Source organism: Choloepus didactylus, chromosome 16 (assembly GCF_015220235.1).
Source record: "Choloepus didactylus isolate mChoDid1 chromosome 16, mChoDid1.pri, whole genome shotgun sequence".
NCBI lineage: Eukaryota > Metazoa > Chordata > Mammalia > Pilosa > Megalonychidae > Choloepus > Choloepus didactylus.
This window is the reverse complement of record NC_051322.1, coordinates 56355348-56375752: the sequence shown is the minus strand read 5'-3', so window position 1 is coordinate 56375752 and position 20405 is coordinate 56355348. Positions and strand designations below refer to the sequence as shown.

The 20405-nt window shown below is 38.2% G+C and overlaps 1 protein-coding gene across 2 annotated transcripts in view; it reads left to right on the top strand.

Moving 5' to 3' along the window:
- TTC39C (tetratricopeptide repeat domain 39C) overlaps positions 1 to 19395 on the top strand; it is a 168832-nt gene extending 149437 nt beyond the window's left edge. For both annotated transcript variants that reach the window (XM_037806394.1, XM_037806393.1), the window contains exons 9-14: positions 10768 to 10877; positions 12208 to 12331; positions 15888 to 15985; positions 17053 to 17157; positions 18676 to 18714; positions 19258 to 19395. In XM_037806394.1, coding sequence (XP_037662322.1) covers positions 10768 to 10877; positions 12208 to 12331; positions 15888 to 15985; positions 17053 to 17157; positions 18676 to 18714; positions 19258 to 19347 — 566 coding nt within the window. In that variant the 3' untranslated portion in view covers positions 19348 to 19395. The remainder of the gene's footprint in view (positions 1 to 10767; positions 10878 to 12207; positions 12332 to 15887; positions 15986 to 17052; positions 17158 to 18675; positions 18715 to 19257) is intronic.
- The last annotated feature ends 1010 nt before the right edge of the window (positions 19396 to 20405 follow it).

The window sequence follows — 20405 nt, the reverse complement described above, 5'->3', positions numbered from 1 at the left end:
TGAAAGCATAAAAGAAAGAATGGGGAAAAAAATTGAAAAACTCGAAATGGACCTCAGGGATATGATAGATAATATGAAACGTCTGAATATAAGACTCATTGGTGTCCCAGAAAAGAAAAGGGTAAAGGTCTAGGAAGAGTATTCAAAGAAATTGTTGGGGAAAACTTCCCAAATCTTCTAAACAACATAAATACACAAATCATAAATGCTCAGCGAACTCCAAATAGAATAAATCCAAAAAAACCCACTCCGAGACATATACTGATCACACTGTCAAACACAGAAGAGAAGGAGCAAGTTCTGAAAGCAGCAAGAGAAAAGCAATTCACCACATACAAAGGAAACAGCATAAGACTAAGTAGTGACTACTCAGCAGCCACCATGGAGGCAAGAAGGCAGTGGCACGATATATTTAAAATTCTGAGTGAGAGGAATTTCCAGCCAAGAATACTTTATCCAGCAAAGCTCTCCTTCAAATTTGAGGGAGAGCTTAAATTTTTCACAGACAAAGAAATGCTGAGAGAATTTGCTAACAGGAGACCTGCCCTACTGGAGATACTAAAGGGAGCCCTACAGACAGAGAAACAAAGACAGGACAGAGAGACTTGGAGAAAGGTTCAGTACTAAAGAGATTCGGTATGGGTACAATAAAGGATATTAATAGAGAGAGGGAAAAATATGGTAAACATAATCCAAAGGATAAGATGGCCGATTCAAGAAATGCCTTCACGGTTTTAACGTTGAATGTAAATGGATTAAACTCCCCAATTAAAAGATATAGATTCGCAGAATGGATCAAAAAAAATGAACCATCAATATGTTGCATACAAGAGACTCATCTTAGACACAGGGACACAAAGAAACTGAAAGTGAAAGGATGGAAAAAAATATTTCATGCAAGCTACAGCCAAAAGAAAGCAGGTGTAGCAATATTAATCTCAGATAAAATAGACTTCAAATGCAGGGATGTTTTGAGAGACAAAGAAGGCCACTACATACTAATAAAAGGGGCAATTCAGCAAGAAGAAATAACAATCGTAAATGTCTATGCACCCAATCAAGGTGCCACAAAATACACGAGAGAAACACTGGCAAAACTAAAGGAAGCAATTGATGTTTCCACAATAATTGTGGGAGACTTCAACACATCACTCTCTCCTATAGATAGATCAACCAGACAGAAGACCAATAAGGAAATTGAAAACCTAAACAATCTGATAAATGAATTAGATTTAACAGACATATACAGGACATTACATCCCAAATCACCAGGATACACATACTTTTCTAGTGCTCACGGAACTTTCTCCAGAATAGATCATATGCTGGGACATAAAACAAGCCTCAATAAATTTAAAAAGATTGAAATTATTCAAAGCACATTCTCTGACCACAATGGAATACAATTAGAAGTCAATAACCATCAGAGACTTAGAAAATTCACAAATACCTGGAGGTTAAACAACACACTCGTAAACAATCAGTGGGTTAAAGAAGAAATAGCAAGAGAAATTGCTAAATATATAGAGACGAATGAAAATGAGAACACAACATACCAAAACCTATGGGATGCAGCAAAAGCAGTGCTAAGGGGGAAATTTATAGCACTAAACGCATATATTAAAAAGGAAGAAAGAGCCAAAATCAAAGATCTAATGGATCAACTGAAGAAGCTAGAAAATGAACAGCAAACCAATCCTAAACCAAGTACAAGAAAAGAAATAACAAGGATTAAAGCAGAAATAAATGACATAGAGAACAAAAAAACAATAGAGAGGATAAATATCACCAAAAGTTGGTTCTTTGAGAAGATCAACAAGATTGACAAGCCCCTAGCTAGACTGACAAAATCAAAAAGAGAGAAGACCCATATAAACAAAATAATGAATGAAAAAGGTGACATAACTGCAGATCCTGAAGAAATTAAAAAAATTATAAGAGGATATTATGAACAACTGTATGGCAACAAACTGGATAATGTAGAAGAAATGGACAATTTCCTGGAAACATATGAACAACCTAGACTGACCAGAGAAGAAATAGAAGACCTCAACCAACCCATCACAAGCAAAGAGATCCAATCAGTCATCAAAAATCTTCCCACAAATAAATGCCCAGGGCCAGATGGCTTCACAGGGGAATTCTACCAAACTTTCCAGAAAGAACTGACACCAATCTTACTCAAACTCTTTCAAAACATTGAAAAAAATGGAACACTACCTAACTCATTTTATGAAGCTAACATCAATCTAATACCAAAACCAGGCAAAGATGCTACAAAAAAGGAAAACTACCGGCCAATCTCCCTAATGAATATAGATGCAAAAATCCTCAACAAAATACTTGCAAATCGAATCCAAAGACACATTAAAAAAATCATACACCATGACCAAGTGGGGTTCATTCCAGGCATGCAAGGATGGTTCAACATAAGAAAAACAATCAACGTATTACAACACATTAAAAACTCGAAAGGGAAAAATCAATTGATCATCTCAATAGATGCTGAAAAAGCATTTGACAAAATCCAACATCCGTTTTTGATAAAAACACTTCAAAGGTAGGAATTGAAGGAAACTTCCTCAACATGATAAAGAGCATATATGAAAAACCCACAGCCAGCATAGTACTCAATGGTGAGAGACTGAAAGCCTTCCCTCTAAGATCAGGAACAAGACAAGGATGCCCGCTGTCACCACTGTTATTCAACATTGTGCTGGAAGTGCTAGCCAGGGCAATCCGGCAAGACAAAGAAATAAAAGGCATCCAAATTGGAAAAGAAGAAGTAAAACTGTCATTGTTTGCAGATGATATGATCTTATATCTAGAAAACCCTGAGAAATCAACGATACACCTACTAGAGCTAATAAACAAATTTAGCAAAGTAGCGGGATACAAGATTAATGCACATAAGTCAGTAATGTTTCTATATGCTAGAAATGAACAAACTGAAGAGACACTCAAGAAAAAGATACCATTTTCAATAGCAACTAAAAAAATCAAGTACCTAGGAATAAACTTAACCAAAGATGTAAAAGACCTATACAAAGAAAACTACATAACTCTACTAAAAGAAATAGAAGGGGACCTTAAAAGATGGAAAAATATTCCATGTTCATGGATAGGAAGGCTAAATGTCATTAAGATGTCAATTCTACCCAAACTCATCTACAGATTCAATGCAATCCCAATCAAAATTCCAACAACCTACTTTGCAGACTTGGAAAAGCTAGTTATCAAATTTATTTGGAAAGGGAAGATGCCTCGAATTGCCAAAGACACTCTAAAAAAAAAAAAACGAAGTGGGAGGACTTACACTCCCTGACTGAAGCTTATTATAAAGCCACAGTTGCCAAAACAGCATGGTACTGGCACAAAGATAGACATATAGATCAATGGAATCGAATTGAGAATTCAGAGATAGACCCTCAGATCTATGGCCGACTGATCTTTGATAAGGCCCCCAAAGTCACCGAACTGAGCCATAATGGTCTTTTCAACAAATGGGGCTGGGAGAGTTGGATATCCATATCCAAAAGAATGAAAGAGGACCCCTACCTCACCCCCTACACAAAAATTAACTCAAAATGGACCAAAGATCTCAATATAAAAGAAAGTACCATTAAACTCCTAGAAGATAATGTAGGAAAACATCTTCAAGACCTTGTATTAGGAGGCCACTTCCTAGACTTTACACCCAAAGCACAAGCAACAAAAGAGAAAATAGATAAATGGGAACTCCTCAAGCTTAGAAGTTTCTGCACCTCAAAGGAATTTCTCAAAAAGGTAAAGAGGCAGCCAACTCAATGGGAAAAAATTTTTGGAAACCATGTATCTGACAAAAGACTGATATCGTGCATATACAAAGAAATCCTACAACTCAATGACAATAGTACAGACAGCCCAATTATAAAATGGGCAAAAGATATGAAAAGACAGTTCTCTGAAGAGGAAATACAAATGGCCAAGAAACACATGAAAAAATGTTCAGCTTCACTAGCTATTAGAGAGATGCAAATTAAGACCACAATGAGATACCATCTAACACCGGTTAGAATGGCTGCCATTAAACAAACAGGAAACTACAAATGCTGGAGGGGATGTGGAGAAATTGGAACTCTTATTCATTGTTGGTGGGACTGTATAATGGTTCAGCCACTCTGGAAGTCAGTCTGGCAGTTCCTTAGAAAACTAGATACAGAGCTACCATTCGATCCAGCGATTGCACTTCTCGGTATATACCCGGAAGATTGGAAAGCAGTGACACGAACAGATATCTGCACACCAATGTTCATAGCAGCATTATTCACAATTGCCAAGAGATGGAAACAACCCAAATGTCCTTCAACAGATGAGTGGATAAATAAAATGTGGTATATACACACGATGGAATACTACGCGGCAGTAAGAAGGAACGATCTGGTAAAACATATGACAACATGGATGAACCTTGAAGACATAATGCTGAGCGAAATAAGCCAGGCACAAAAAGAGAAATATTATATGCTACCACTAATGTGAACTTTGAAAAATGTAAAACAAATGGTTTATAATGTAGAATGTAGGGGAAGTAGCAGTAGAGAGCAATTAAGGAAGGGGGAACAATAATCCAAGAAGAACGGATAAGCTATTTAACGTTCTGGGGATGCCCAGAAATGACTATGGTCTGTTAATTTCTGATGGATGTAGTAGGAACAAGTTCACTGAAATGTTGCTATATTATGTAACTTTCTTGGGGTAAAGTAGGAACATGTTGGAAGTTAAGCAGTTATCTTAGGTTAGTTGTCTTTTTCTTACTCCCTTGTTATGGTCTCTTTGAAATGTTCTTTTATTGTATGTTTGTTTTCTTCTTAACTTTTTTTTCATACAGTTGATTTTAAAAAGAAGGGAAAGTTAAAAAAAAAAAAAAAAAGAAAAAAAAACAAGGAAAAAAAAAAAAAAGATGTAGTGTCCCCTTGAGGAGCCTGTGGAGAATGCAGGGATATTCGCCTACCCCACCTCCATGGTTGCTAACATGACCACAGACATAGGGGACTGGTGGTTTGATGGGTTGAGCCCTCTACCATAAGTTTTACCCTTGGGAAGACGGTTGCTGCAAAGGAGAGGCTAGGCCTCCCTGTATTTGTGCCTAAGAGTCTCCTCCTGAATGCCTCTTTGTTGCTCAGATGTGGCCCTCTCTCTCTGGCTAAGCCAACTTGAAAGGTGAAATCACTGCCCTCCCCCCTACGTGGGATCAGACACCCAGGGAAGTGAATCTCCCTGGCAACGTGGAATATGACTCCCGGGGAAGAATGTAGACCCGGCATCGTGGGATGGAGAACATCTTCTTGACCAAAAGGGGGATGTGAAAGGAAATGAAATAAGCTTCAGTGGCAGAGAGATTCCAAAACGAGCCGAGAGATCACTCTGGTGGGCACTCTTACGCACACTTTAGACAACCCTTTTTAGGTTCTAAAGAATTGGGGTAGCTGGTGGTGGATACCTGAAACTATTAAACTACAACCCAGAACCCATGTATCTCGAAGACAGTTGTATAAAAATGTAGCTTATGAGGGGTGACAGTGGGATTGGGAAAGCCATAAGGACCAAACTCCACTTTGTCTAGTTTATGGATGGATGTGTAGAAAAGTAGGGGAAGGAAACAAACAGACAAAGGTACCCAGTGTTCTTTTTTACGTCAATTGCTCTTTTTCACTCTAATTATTATTCTTGTTATTTTTGTGTGTGTGCTAATGAAGGTGTCAGGGATTGATTTAGGTGATGAATGTACAACTATGTAATGGTACTGTAAACAATCGAAAGTACAATTTGTTTTGTATGACTGCGTGGTATGTGAATATATCTCAATAAAATGATTAAAAAAAAAAAAAAAAAAGAGTTTCATTCTTAGTTATTCCTTTCCTTTCACATTTTACTACAAGCTTCCAGGAGAAGCCAGGCAGTACCTTCCACACTTAGCTTGGAAATCTCAACTAAATATCCAAGTTGATCGCTTACAAGTTCCACTTTCAGTCCAACATCAGAACACAATTTTGCCAAGTTCTCTGCCGCTTTATAACAAGGGTGGCCTTTCTTCCAATTTCCAATAACACATTCATCATGTCCTTTTAAGTCCTCATCAGAAATACCTTTAATGTCCGTATTTCTACCAACAGCCTCTTCAAAGCAATCCAGGGTTTTTCTATCAAGCACCTCACAATTCTTCCAGCCTCTACCCATTACCCAATTCCAAAGCCATTTCCACATTTTTAGATATTTGTTATAGCAGTACTCCACTTTCCAGTAACAAAAACGGTTTAGTTTCCCAGTTGCTAAAACAAATATCATACAATGGATTGGCTGAACAACAGGAATTTATTGGCTCACAGTTTCAGAAGCCTTTTTAAAAAGTTTGCTTTCTCTGAGAGTCGGTATTTTCTGGCTGGCTGGAAGTCTTTGGGGTTTGTGCCAGTTTGAATGTATTGTGTCCCCCAAACGCCATTATCTTTGATGTAATCATGTGTTGGCAGACATTATCAGCGTTGATTAGATTTCTTTGAGTGTTTCTTTGGAATGCATCCCACCCAGCTGTGGGTGATGACTCTAGTTGGATAATTTCCATGGAGTGTTGGCCCGCCCTTTGGGTGGGCCTTGATCAGTGGAGCCATATAAATGAGCTGACAGGCAGAGGGAACTCAGTGCAGCTGTGAGTGATGTTTTGAAGAGGAGCTACAGCTAAGAGGGACACTTTGAAGAAAGCACAGGAGCTACAGATGAGAGACAGTTCGAAGATGGCCGTTGAAAGCAGACTCTTGCTCCGGAGAAGCTGAGAGAGGACAAATATCCCAAGTGCAACTAAGAGTGACATTTTTGAGGAACTGCAGCCTAGAGAGGAACGTCCTGGGAGAAAGCCATTTTGAAACCAGAACTTGGAGCAGATGCCAGCCACATGCCTTCCCAGCTAACAGAGGTTTTCCAGACACCATTGGCCATCCTCCAATGAAGGTATCTGATTGCTGATGTGTTACCCTGGACACTTTATGGCCTTAAGACTGTAACTGTGTAACCAAATAAACCCCCTTTTATAAAAGCCAAAAAAAAAAAAAAAAAAAAAAAGGCTATAGCTGCCATAGATAGTTATTCCTCTGATGGATCTGGGCAAAGTCAATGGAAAATCTGCTTGAAAAGATTCACCATTTGTGGAGCTTGAAGATGTGACTGCATTGTTACAATCTCATGATAAAACTTGAATAGATGTGGAGTTTTTTCTCATGGATGAGCAAAGAAAGTGGTTTCTTCTGATGGAATCTACTCTTGGTGAAGATGCTGTGAACATTTTTGAAATGACATCAAAGGATTTAGAATATTACAGAAATTTAGTTGATAAAAAAGCAGCAGGGTTTGAGAGGATTGACTCCAATTTTGAAAAAAGTTTTATTGTGGGTAAAATGCTATCAGGCGGCATTGCATGCTGCAGAGAACTGTTCCGTGAAAGGAAGAGACTATCGATGTGGCAAGCTACATTGTTGTCTTATTTTAAGAAATTGCCACGGCCACCCAACCTTTAGCAACCACCACCCTGGTGAATCAGCAACCATCAACATGGAGACAAGCCCCTCCGCCAGCAAAATGATAACGACCCACTGAAGGCTCAGATGATGATTAGCAGTGTTTAGCAAGACAGTATTTTTTAAATTAAGGTACGTACATTGCTGTTTTAGACATAATGCTATTGCACACTTAATAGACTACCGAACAGTGTAAATATAACTTTTATATGCACTGGGAAATAAAAAAAATTGTGGCTTGCTTTATCACGATATTTGCTTTATTGCATTGGTCTGGAACTGAACCTACAGTATCTCCAAGGTGTGCCTGTCTCCTGCGCGATCTCGATGTGCCCAGCACGCGAGGAGTGAGTGAGCCAGGATTCCTCAGGAAAAGAACCACACAACTGTAACGGTCATTAAGGTGTACTTGGGTCACAAGCCATTGTGAGCAGCTTTTTTTTTTAGTCTTTTTTGGGCATAGACTATGAGGAAATGAATTGACAGTGTGGCCATATAGAAGGTCAGTTCTTCTCTAAAGATTTGGAAATCCCAGGACTATATTAGTTATAGGAGGTGACAAGCATGAAAGATCCTAATCTCTGCCTCTGCCAAGGGAATTTTGTAGATGCATGAATGGCTTAATATAGAGAGAGCAAGAGGAGGGGAAGGGTTCTGTCTGTCAGGTAATTGGAGGCGGCCCCTGTAGCAGCTGCCCTTGGAGGTGGCAGTGAAGAGCAGGAGGCAGGTTGGTGGGCAGCTCTGGACAAGATGAGCAGCCCAAGGCCATAAACGCAGCCACGGGGGCTCAGATCCTTGAACTGTTCATTCATCTTTTCTGTATGTTTGAAATTGTATCAAATTTAAGAGATTACACTGTCACCCATGGGATGGTGTAAACTTAGTCTTAGTGGAAGAACCAAACCTTCTAAATTTTGATTAGCGCTCAGCATCTAAGATGGTGCTTCCAAATGTCTGCGTCTTTGAAAGCAGTGTCCCCTGACCTTGCGCGAGGAGGCTGGTGCTTATTTTTTGGGGTCTGAGGTTTCAGTGTTGGAGGCCAGCCTGGGTGGTTCTGAGGCTGCAGTTGTTGATGACACACTCCCCCTTTTTAAAAAAAATTATGCTACTCTGTAAAAAGGTTCTGACTTCTCTGAGGAAGACCACATGCTAGGAGCAGCAGAAGTTAGTCTTTTTCACTGGTTTACTTTGAAACCTTAGGCAGGTCTCTTCACTTACCCAGGCCTCTGCATGCTCTGATCTTTAAAATGTTGGGGGTGGTTATACACAATCACTGAGCTCCCTTCTGGTTTGGGAATGTTACTGCTGAAGCTGAGGAGGTCATCTTGGATGGCCCTGTACCTAGGAATGGGGCTGTCCCTTCCTTTGAACATTCAACCTCGTCCCTCATTCCCTAGTGGGAAACTTCCGGCTTTCCCATCACTGCATCATCCTCAGCATGCCACAGCTCTTGCTGCTTCTCCCTCCTGGCTCTGCTGATCGTTGCGATATGCCCTGCTCTGTACTCTGCTTGGCCAAGCCCACAGAGGCCAAAGTTAGGGCCTCCCTGGGTTTCAGGGTGCTCAGACAAAGGAGGAAGAACTAGACAATCAACATAAGTTCAACTAGGGGAGGAAAAACCACACGTGGCTAAGACAATACATAACAAAAAAAATTAATAGAAATGGAGTTAGTGCCAAAGGAGTTGAGAAGAGGGTGACAAAGAGAAGTTTGTAAAATTTCATTAGGAGATGGACCGAATCTGGGTGTGAATTTTGGAGAAGGGAGAGAGCAGGTGAAGCAGAGGGAGTCTGATTAAGTCTTTGTGTCATGGTTGGGAATGGGATGAAGATGGTGTGCAGACTGTCAAAATCTTACCCATCCTTCAAGGTTAAGCTCAATCTCTCCTGGCTCCTCCAAGCCTTCCCTGGTCATGCTAAAGAAAAATAACCCTTCCCTTTCCCCGACCCTAATGGACTTCTATCACTGTATGTATAGTAGCCATGGGACTGGATGGGTGTATTTGTCATCTCGCCAGCTAAATTTTAAGTTTCTATAGAATACAAGCAAGTGTTTTTCTTCTTCATGTTTTCCTGTTGGCGTGTACCTGGTGGGTGGTCAATGAACAGTGTAGAATTTAATTCATGCTTTTCTTTCCAGGCACAGGAATAGCCTCCTTCCACCATGAAGCTTTCATGATCCTCCTCATTGTTCTTTCCTAGATTCCTTTTTATTCCACTGTCTGAGCATGTGAGCTCCAACTAGGTTGCACAATAGCTGAGGATTTTGTTACATGAAAGACTATCTTCCTAGCAGTAAGACAAGGATCATGGCTTTAACCATGTGCCCCCAAAGCCCTAGGAATTCAGGCTCCTGGAAAATAGCTTTTCATCAGTGGAGAATGGTGTTCTAGTTTGCTAATGCTGCCGGAATGCAAAACACCAGAAATGGATTGGCTTTTATAAGGGGGGTTTATTTGGTTACAGAGTTACAGTTTTAAGGCCATAAAGTGTCCATCAACAAAGGGTGCCTTCACTGGAGGATGGCCAGTGGTGTCTGGAAAACCTCTATTAGCTGGGAAAGCACGTGGCTGGCATCTGCTCCAAATTTCTGGTTTCAAAATGGCTTTCTCCCAGGACGTTCCTCTCTAGGCTGCAGTTTCTCAAAAATGTCACTCTTAGTTGCTCTTGGGGTGTTTGTCCTCTATTAGCTTTTCTGGATCAAGAGTCTGCTTTCAACGGCCACCTTCAAACTGTCTCTCATCTGCAGCTACTCTCTCAGCTTCTGTGCATTCTTCAAAGTATCCCTCTTGGCTGTAGCTCCTCTTCAAAATGTCACTCTCAGCTACACTGAGTTCCTTCTGTTTGTCATCTCATTTATATGGCTCCAGTGATTTAATTTAGACCCAGCCTGAATGGGTGGGGTAACACTTCCATGGAAATTATCCAATCAGAGTCATCACCCACAGTTGTGTGGGACACATCTCCATGGAAACAGTCAAAGAATTACAACCTAATCAACACTGATACCTCTGCCCACACAAGATTACATCAAAGATAATGGCATTTGGGGGAACATAATACATTCAAACCGACACAGATGGTGTAGTCCTTCACATACTGCCTTTTAGAAATATTTGCACCCACCTGTTCCTTGGTAACATTTTCCAAATAACAACATGGCTATCCTTCAGTAGTATTTTTCCCTAATGATTAAGTAATGCAATTGTGATTTCTTGCAGTATGCCAGGGAGCCACTGGTGATGTGGATGGGGCACAGATTGTCTTTAAAGAAGTTCAGAAACTCTTCAAAAGGAAAAACAATCAGATTGAACAGTTCTCAGTGAAAAAGGTATGTGGTAATCTATTGGTCTGCTGTGTTATTTATGATAGCATTTGTAACCAGTACAACCTCGTACAGGTTTTAGGAAATTATATTCAAATCTGGCAGCTTACTAGCCTTGTAAGATGTACCACTGCAGAGAGAGAATTTACTCCTATGACCCTACTTGTGTCTTCTTTGAATAGAGAGCCTGTGTTTGGCTGTAAATAACTAAAGCAGATGCTGCTGCCATGGCTGTGTCTTCTTTTTTAACCAGTAGAGACATTGCAGACCCTGCAGAGATAATGAGCATAGGTATGGAGGGAAAGTATCTGTCCTAAAGAATGAAGTTGTTTCAGAAGACAAGCCTACGTGAGAGATGCAGGCTCTGCTGCTCACGGTAGTGAACAGGTCACATTTTGACTTAATTAAAAACAAAAGCATGCATCCGGTTTACCAGCATAAAGGCCTAGGACTGTAGGTACAGTGTTCCTAATTTATTCTGTAGTTTTAAGAATAAAGTTTAGCTGAATTACGTTGGGTCACCTGGCATCTTGTCCTGAATTTTCCATGATTTTAGCTTTCTAAGTTTTTTATTTAATGAGCATTTCATGAACTAGTTTGAAAATAAATTAGATTATAATTGGAATGCAGCTGAGATTATTGGGACCAAGTAGAAAACCTAAAAGTCAGTAATGCCATAACTACAAAGTGTATCTAGTCTTAACATCTATTTGGATAGATCCTATGAGTTTTTTAATTCATGATCCAGCTTTAATGAATTCTGTTGATTTAAGCTAAGATTAATCTGGTCTCATCCCCCAGTTTTCAAAATATACTCTGGATCTTTATTTTTCTTTTTTCTTTTTCTTTTTCTTTTTCTTTTTTCCAAACAAACACTCCCCTTCCGTCCACCTCCCATCCCCTGGTAACCTCTAACCTGCTTTCTAGCTCTGAGAAGTCACTGTTTCTAGTCATCTCTTATAAATTATATTATACAGTATTCGTCCTTACGTACTTTTCTTATCTCACTCACTGAGCATAATGTTTTCAAGGTTCTTCTATGTTGCAGCATGTCTCAGAACTTCATTTTCTTACAGCCAAGTAATATTCCGTTGTGTCATACCCCGGATCTTGATAGTAGAGTGAGTTGAATAATGAATGAAAGGCACATCTACCAATAGATTAAAAACTGGAAGCAAAATTTTTAAACTTATACAGGGAAAGCTTCATTTTTAAGTTTGTAGAAGAGGGCAGTTCATGTTAAATATGAACTGTGCACTTTTAAACATCTCTGAAGTAGTGTTTTTATTTGAATTTGCTTTGGAAAAATGTAGCGCAATATTCTAACTACTTGCAGGCAGAGAGATTTCGGAAACAAACACCTTCCAAAGTGCTCTGTGTGCTGGCCTCCATTGAAGTCCTGTACTTGTGGAAAGCCCTTCCAAACTGCTCCTTTCCCAACCTGCAGAGGATGAGTCAAGGTAAAAAACAAAAAAAGCTGTACATATTGGTTTGGGGTGTTTTATTTTTTTGGTATTTCCATTTTCTCATTAATATTATCTGATTCAGGTACAAATCTGTCATTCTTGGATAAACGGTTTAGTGATTGAGGAAAATTAGTCATTTCGGTGATAGGAAGAGGAGGCTCTAAGAAAACACATATGCTTGCACTGTTTGGAGTATAGGGTGATGCACACTGATTATAAAAGTCATTAATTTTATAGCCGTGGGGGCTACTGGAAGCATACATTTTTCCCCCTTAAAGAAAGCACTGTATTTCATATAGGTATGATTCAGATATAAAGTGCAGAGTTTATTTCATACCTTACCACTTATTTAATATATTTTTCCTACTTATGTCTTGTATCTCCCTTGTGTCCCTCTCAGTCAGCGCCCACCCCAAGGCAATCACTTCTCTGATTTCTGTCTCCATAGAGTAGTTTTGCATGTCTTGAACTTCATATGAGTAGACTCATACAATGTGTACTGTTTTTGTGCCTGGCTCATATGCTCAGCCTTATGTCTGAGCTGTATCCATGTTGTAGTCTATATCAGTGGCTTGTTGCTTTTACTTGCTATGTGGTATTCCATTATACAGCTACACCTATGCTGCAATTTTTTATTCATTCTCCCATTGAAGGACATTTGTTTGTTTCTGGCTTTTAACTATCATGGATAAAGCTGTTACGAACGTAAGTGTACAACATAAATGTCAGTCTTTTATGTGGACATACACGCTGAATTCTCTGGGTTAGATACCTAGGAGAATAATTAGAGCCTAACTTTTTAATGCAAATATTTTTAAAAATCCTCAAGACTGTAGGTTATAATAGTATAACCTTGATAAAGTTATTTCTATTACAGTGGTAAGAAAAATTCACAGGAAGAATAAACCAAATCTTTAAATAATAAATTGAGCTTTGTTGGCTATTAAAGAAATAAAATGACCTTTTTTTCCTAAATAGTCTGGCAACTTATTTAATTTGCTACAGACTAAAACCCAGGGAGGTAGGAAAGGCAGACGATGTTGCCATACTCTTTATAAGGAGGAAACCGAGGCTCAGAAAAGTTGACTCGCCCAGATCCCTGGAGTGAGGTGACACTCCTGCTGCTGGCCTGCGGACAACACATCAAGTTGCAAGGCTCTAAACTGCCCTACACAAAACTTCATCTTCCGGGGGTTTGAACATATTTAAATTCTGCAGCTAGAAGTTTGATTGCAAGATGATGCTGCTGTGTTAAATAAAAATGCATACATCAAAAAAATGGTTTCATAGAAAGTAAGTATCTTTAGAGATATATTCACATTTACACAGAAGGTGGCCTTTCTCAAAAGACATTTAGTATTAATATTTTGGACTTATTTCAGAAATAGTTTGTTAGCCTGTAAAAAATTTGTCAGATTTCTCGATAAATTATTGGATCACATACCTTTTTCATCAGACTTCCTGGCAGATGCCTTTTGTCTATTTCCCAAAAAAGAGGTCCACTCTCAAAGACTAAAAGTTTGTAGGTGTTGATATTCCAGAGATCAGAGTAACCTAACTCCAAAAGAGGTTTTGTCCAGAGGCCCTGTAGTAAGTGCAGCTGTGTAATCCTTCCAAGGGGACCACTTGAAAGGAAACAAAATGTTTTTGGATGTGTCCTTTCTGCTGTGTGCATTTAAAAAGGATTTGTACAAGTATAAACCCATCCCTTGTTGATGAAGTGAGTATAGAATATTTACCAATGTCTAACCGAAAGGAGCTGTAAATGATTTTAAGTATTCCTTTTAGGTACAAGTGCAGGATCACATGTTATAGGTCATTAAAACACATATACAAGTGTTAAGATAGGCATTAGGGAGAGGCACAAGAATTATGATCATTTAGGCGGGATTTGACTAAATAGTCTTGGAACCCCTTTCCAGGTATCAAAATCAACTAACAACAAAGATGCAGCCATGGAGAGGGAGGCAGGGTGTGGTGCGAACATGAGATAACTTGTTAATATCTTTGTTAAAGGTTAACCCAATTCTGAGATTTATTCATTAGATTATATCATTCCCCAGTGTTAAGCAGTAATGATCCAAATTGGTCCAGTTGTATAGAGTACAGTGAAGATCTTTCTGGCAAGTGTAAGTTCCCGAAAAAGCTTATGGTGGATGATGTGGGTCATATGCATTTATTAAGCTCACAGTTTTATACGTCCAGCTAATCAGAGTCCTCATCTGTAACTGCCCTTATCAAGAGAGCTGATTAGATTCTTGTATCTTTGTCTTATGGTTTCTTTCCTGCTGCATTCCTCCTCCTGCATTTTTAAGTTGTGCCTGCATATTTTCAGCACAGCAGCTAAATTGTATCATGTCACGCCACTTCTCAGAAGCCCCTGATGGTCTCACATCTCATGATGAGTAGTGGCCTCTAATGCCCTGCAGCCTGTAACCCCAAACTCCATTACATCTTGCTCACTGAGCTGCAGCCGCACTCCTCACCGCTGGCCTCAGTGCCTTTGCACCTGCCATTCTCTCTGCTACTCTCTTGGGGGAGATGCTCCTCCTCAAACATCCACATGGCTCGTTCACTCATTCCTTCAGGTCTTTACGTAAATGTTATCTTTGCAGTGAGGCTGACACTGTACCTCTCTGATATACATGCACACACCCTTCCTGGCTTTATTTCATACCTTACCACTTACACTTATTTAACATATTTTTCCTACTTATCTTATGTGTTGTATCTCCTCCACAAAATGTAAGCTTTTTAAGGGTAGGAGCTTTTGTCTGTTTTGGTCACAGCTGTATTCCAAGCACCTAGAACTGCTTGGCACATAGTAGGTGCTCAGTAAATGAATGGATGAATGAGTGGCAGGCAGGTGGGTGGGCAGGCGTTCCCCTTTCCTTAACATTGCTGTCTTGAGAGCTTTTGGTTTCTGGCTTTTGGGGGCAACTCCTGTTTCTACACATTGACAGTTACCTCCTCACCGCTCTATCCAGCTCTTGCAATTACTTGTTCCATATCTTTGAGCACATTTTATATGTCTATATATGTATGCTGTTATGTGTATGTATAAAATCTTACCAAACATCAAGAACCTCTATTTCTTACTGGTCCACAGAAGTAATGTTTCCATCTTTTCTCCTTTATTAACTTCATTATGTTTCCATTTTCCATCTTTTTCATTGCCTTGGAAAACGTCCACAACCCTTCAATATTTGTGCCCATTTTCCGGAGTGTATGCTGAGCTTCTTGGAGTCTGAGCCCTCTCAGTGACTAGTGCAGCACCTCCTACAAATGTGTAAAGGCGCCTATTGCGTGTCTTTTGAAATTAATGTGATAAATTTGAGTCTTCTCAGCTCTACGAAGTTTGATATCATTGCTTTTCTTTGACTAAGGACGCTCACTAGTGGATGAAGAAGGGCTGCCTGCTGGATTTCAGGGAGCAGAAACATGAACTGCACCAGTTACCTTAACGATGAAATATTTACCTAAAAATGGTATTTAAGATATTAAGCACATGTATTTCCTTCTTGCTCTTTTCACTCCTCTTTCCTTTAAGCTTGCCATGAAGTGGATGATTCATCTGTTGTTGGATTAAAGTATTTGCTTCTTGGTGCCATACACAAATGTCTAGGAAACTCAGAAGATGCTGTTCAGGTAAACTGTTAATGTTGCTATCATGGCCAAAGAAAATAAATTTTGAACACCTATGTATGCACTTGTGAATAAGAAAAATGAAAAAGCAACAAAGAAAACCAAACCTTCCAGTGCATTTGAACTTTATCCACTTTATTTGATTAGGATCATCTCCTCAGATATTAGATAGTTGAAGATGGTTAACACTAATTTTTAGTACGATTTCAGATTCATATAACAGGATTCTTCTTTACTTATGGACTTCTTTTTTGGCACTGTTCACAAAGATGGCAGCCTCAGTTGGAGAGAGGAAGAAATGAGGCAATTTGAAAGAGCAAACTAAAGCCTTGTAGTTAAATAAATACAAAACTTACTGGCATGTCAGGTGTGTTCATTTTTCCTCCCTCTTTATAACCAGAGATTACTGATGGAATACTGGAGCTAAGTTCTAGAAAGTTGTTGGTTTAAGATATTTTATGAACATATGTGAAAAAAGAACGATTAATTCTTTTCAGTTGGGGGCATTTTTCTTACCCTGTTTTTTATTTGGTTGGATTTTTTTGAAGAAGTAGTCTTAGTGTTACTTTGATTACTCTTTAGAATTTTTTAAGATAAAGTTATAACAGCTCTAAATGGCTTATTTGTGATCACATGTTTTATGTACCACCAAGATACTCCCCATGGCAAGAGATGATTCTTGTCTTGTGTGTTCTCTGCTTTAAATATGAAAACAGTGGGGGGTGGGGGGAGATGTTCTGACTTTGAGGTGCAGAGTCTTACCCACAAAGTCAGCAGAGGCAGTTGTGTGACCTGAAAAAATAAGTAGGTAAAATGGGCTCACTGGCGGGTAACAGTCTAGAGGAAGTTCACCAGATAAGCACATAAAAACTTCTAAGGTGAGAGACGAGGGTACCAGGGATGTAGGTGGGAATGGATGTGAAGGAATAAAGATGAGAAAAAGAAGAAAAAAAATCTGTTACAGAATACAGAAAGAAAACGAGTCCCTTTTCTCACCTCTGAAGATTGTGATGAGTCTTAAGCTTAATAGGAGAATAAATTAATTCCAGTAACATTTGTCTTACTTTCAGTTCTTTCATCGAGCTGTTAAAGATGAATTGTGTCGTCAGCATAACTTGTACGTTCAGCCATATGCTTGCTATGAACTTGGCTGTCTTCTCTTAGACAAACCAGAGGTAAGCTCTTACATATTTTTAATAATGTTCGTCAGCAAAAATGTGCAAATGAGCAGGGACAAAGCGTCTTTCATTTAAAATAAATCGATTGAACATACCGTTCTTTATTTTATTTTCCTTGATTTCAGTTGAGTAGAGTCTGAGAAGCTACTAATCCCATCATCCTAACCTGAAGGAGTAAATTCTTCTCTGGAGTTAGCATTAAGAATGTAACTTTTTGGACAGTGATTCAATTGAAGGAGAACCATTGCCTTTTTCAAAATGGTGTGATATGACCTGTTGTGGTTTCCTCAGAATTCAGAATTGGGTTATGATTGTAGCCGAGCCATTTATTTTAGTGTATGACATTGGTTAAGTTACCTAACCACATACCTTCCTGTCAGTCTGTAAAATGGGATAGTAATACCTGCCTTGCCAATTTAATAAAGATTGTGATGAGAATACATTTGGAGAATTTATTCTCCAAATAAATTGTGTGATTGCTTTAAAAATTTTAGAATGCCATACAAATCCATACATACAAATCTTAGTTGGCAGTTACTACTAAGATGTGTAAAACAGGATAGTTTTGTTTTTTTCTAAAGAAGTTTTCAACAGTGTTCACATTTGCTTGATAGGTTTCTTTGGAAGCTCAGTTACATAATATTGGCTTTCTAAATTACCATTTCTCAGTAAATTAATTCAGCCAAGCTTTCAAGTATATGGGCTTTGTAAAAATTGGGCTAAATCAACAGAAATACAGCTCTAGTCTGTTCCTTAAATGTTTGTTCTATCTTGCTTTTAATTGGAAAGTCTTAATTTTACCATAATAGAAAACAGAAATATAGCTGTAGCCTGATCCTTAAATATTTAGTCTATCTTGCTTTTAATTGGAAAGGCTTAATTTTACTGAAGCAGAAGATGTAGTTTTTATGAATTTGGATAGACACTCCTGTCATCATTATATTCATTATTTTTGTATTTTTTTATATTCTTCATTTTAATGAAAGTTTTACTCTTAATGCAGTATTAATAATGTATACATTCATATACATACACCCACATATGTATATTATAATGTGTATATATAGTATATGTATGTACTATCTCTACCTCTCCATCTCTGTAAAGTATGACAAGACTGACCTATTTCATGAAAAACGAATTTGATGGTCTCACTCAATAATACCTTCAAAAGGAGATATAACTTACTGATTTCAAATAAAAGCTGTTGATTATCATTAATTCAAAGTTGTTTAGTGAGATTTTAACAGCTATGATAACTCTTTGAGGCTGTTGCCTTTTATAGAATAACAGTGATGATTAGGAAAAATTACTTATCAAGTAATGCCTTGATATAAACTAATAAACATCTTTCGGTTGAAGAGAAATTGTCATTATACTTGACTGAGCAGTAGACTTACCTCCTTGTCTACCATGAATTGTTTTAATTAACATATCCTCCTGTTGCAACATTTTCTGTTTAAATATAGAGAAGTACAGATATTAAGAGATAATCTGTTTTTCTTACCTTCATAGACTGTAGCAAGGGGCAGAACTCTACTTCTACAAGCAAAGGTAAAACTACTGAATCTACCATACGCCAGTGGCCCTTCTTATCCTCTGTAGTGTACCCCTGACTCTAAAGTCAAGAAATTTTGTGAAAAGATTGTTCTGGTTGATAATATTTCTAGAAAGAAAACTTTATAACTAATCCAGTGAACACTTGATTTTAAGTGAAATTACTGAGATCATAAGAAACTCATTAATTTGTTCATCCTGTTTTATAAACTCTAGACTTGGTGTTTGATTTCATAGCTATGATCTTGAATTAAGAATTTCTAACAGTAACTTCCACTGAGCACCAGTTAAGAAGATGGCTTCAGAAATAACATGAGGAAAATTTTCCCAAGAGAGTATTATTGACAGTCAGTTGACATTTTGAAAAGGAACACAAAAGTTTGAGGTTTTGCAAATAAGAAAATTAAGTGGTTGTGAACTCTTGACTGGACGTGGAAGGAATTTTTCTTTGGGAAGAATGAAATTCAGTGTGGCGTGTACCATGAGGCCCTGTGAAAGCTAAGCTATTAGATCCCACAAGTGTTTTCTTTGCTCTTACAGGAGGATTTCTCTGGCTATGATTTTGAAAACAGACTGCACGTGCGCATCCATGCTGCTCTGGCGTCCTTGAGGGAACTGGTTCCTCAGTGACAGACCCAGAAGGCCCGCTCTGGCCTCCCCTCCCAGGTCCTGCACTTTAAAACAAAAGCCGAGGATAAAGCTCTTTTGAAGATCGACGTTTCTTCTGAAAACCACCTGTGCCAGAGACACATTTTTCCAGTTAGGCTGACATATTAAAAATCTCCTCTTTTAAACATACAGCTAAAAAGTAATAATAATAATGATAATGATAATAAAACCTGGTGAGAGGGTTAAGTGACCTTGTTCGAACATTCTAGTTTTGTGATTTATTATTTTTTAAATAAAATCAAATTAAATTTCAACCTATGATCTTGTAGGAAAACCTACCTGAAGCACATATCTGACTGGGAAATGTTAAGAGGTACCTGTAAAATTATTAACAGTATCATGACATAGCATTTATATTGTTTAAAAATGGAAGTGCTTTCTAGTGTTTTACTTTATCCTCAGAATATTCCTGTGAATAATGTAGCATAGATATTCTTGTCCCCATTTTACAGAGAATGAAACTCAGGCACAAAAAGGCTGACTTAAGCCAAGTAACCATTTCTGTTATCAGTGGAGCAACAAATAGAATGCAGATTTCCTGACCACTGACTGAATATATTCTTTTATTGTAAAAAATTTGCTAATGCATAATTCTATGTTTTCCTTATTAAAAAGCAAATGTTGCCATTAAAAATATTTATCCCCAGATTGTCTACAAAATGTTTCAAAATGATGAACATTTTTTCTACTGAATGCCAATGAAACAGAGGGAATTAGAAGATAATTTAACAGTCAAAAAATAATTTTTTTGCTAATTTATTGGAAAGCCAAATCTATGAACTACATACATATTTTAGGAGATTCCCTTTTGTTTGTGATAAATTGTCTGATTACCAACTTTTGGAAATCTTATACCAAATTACTTCAAAAGATTACTCTTGAATGAATTAGGTTTTTTTTGCTTCAAAATATTTGATGCTAAATGATTTGCTGGCTATATATTGCTAAGGTTTAATAATTTCCCTCTAAGCTCAGGTTAGATAGTATAAAAGGAGCTTGAAGTTATTTTTAACCTTGTT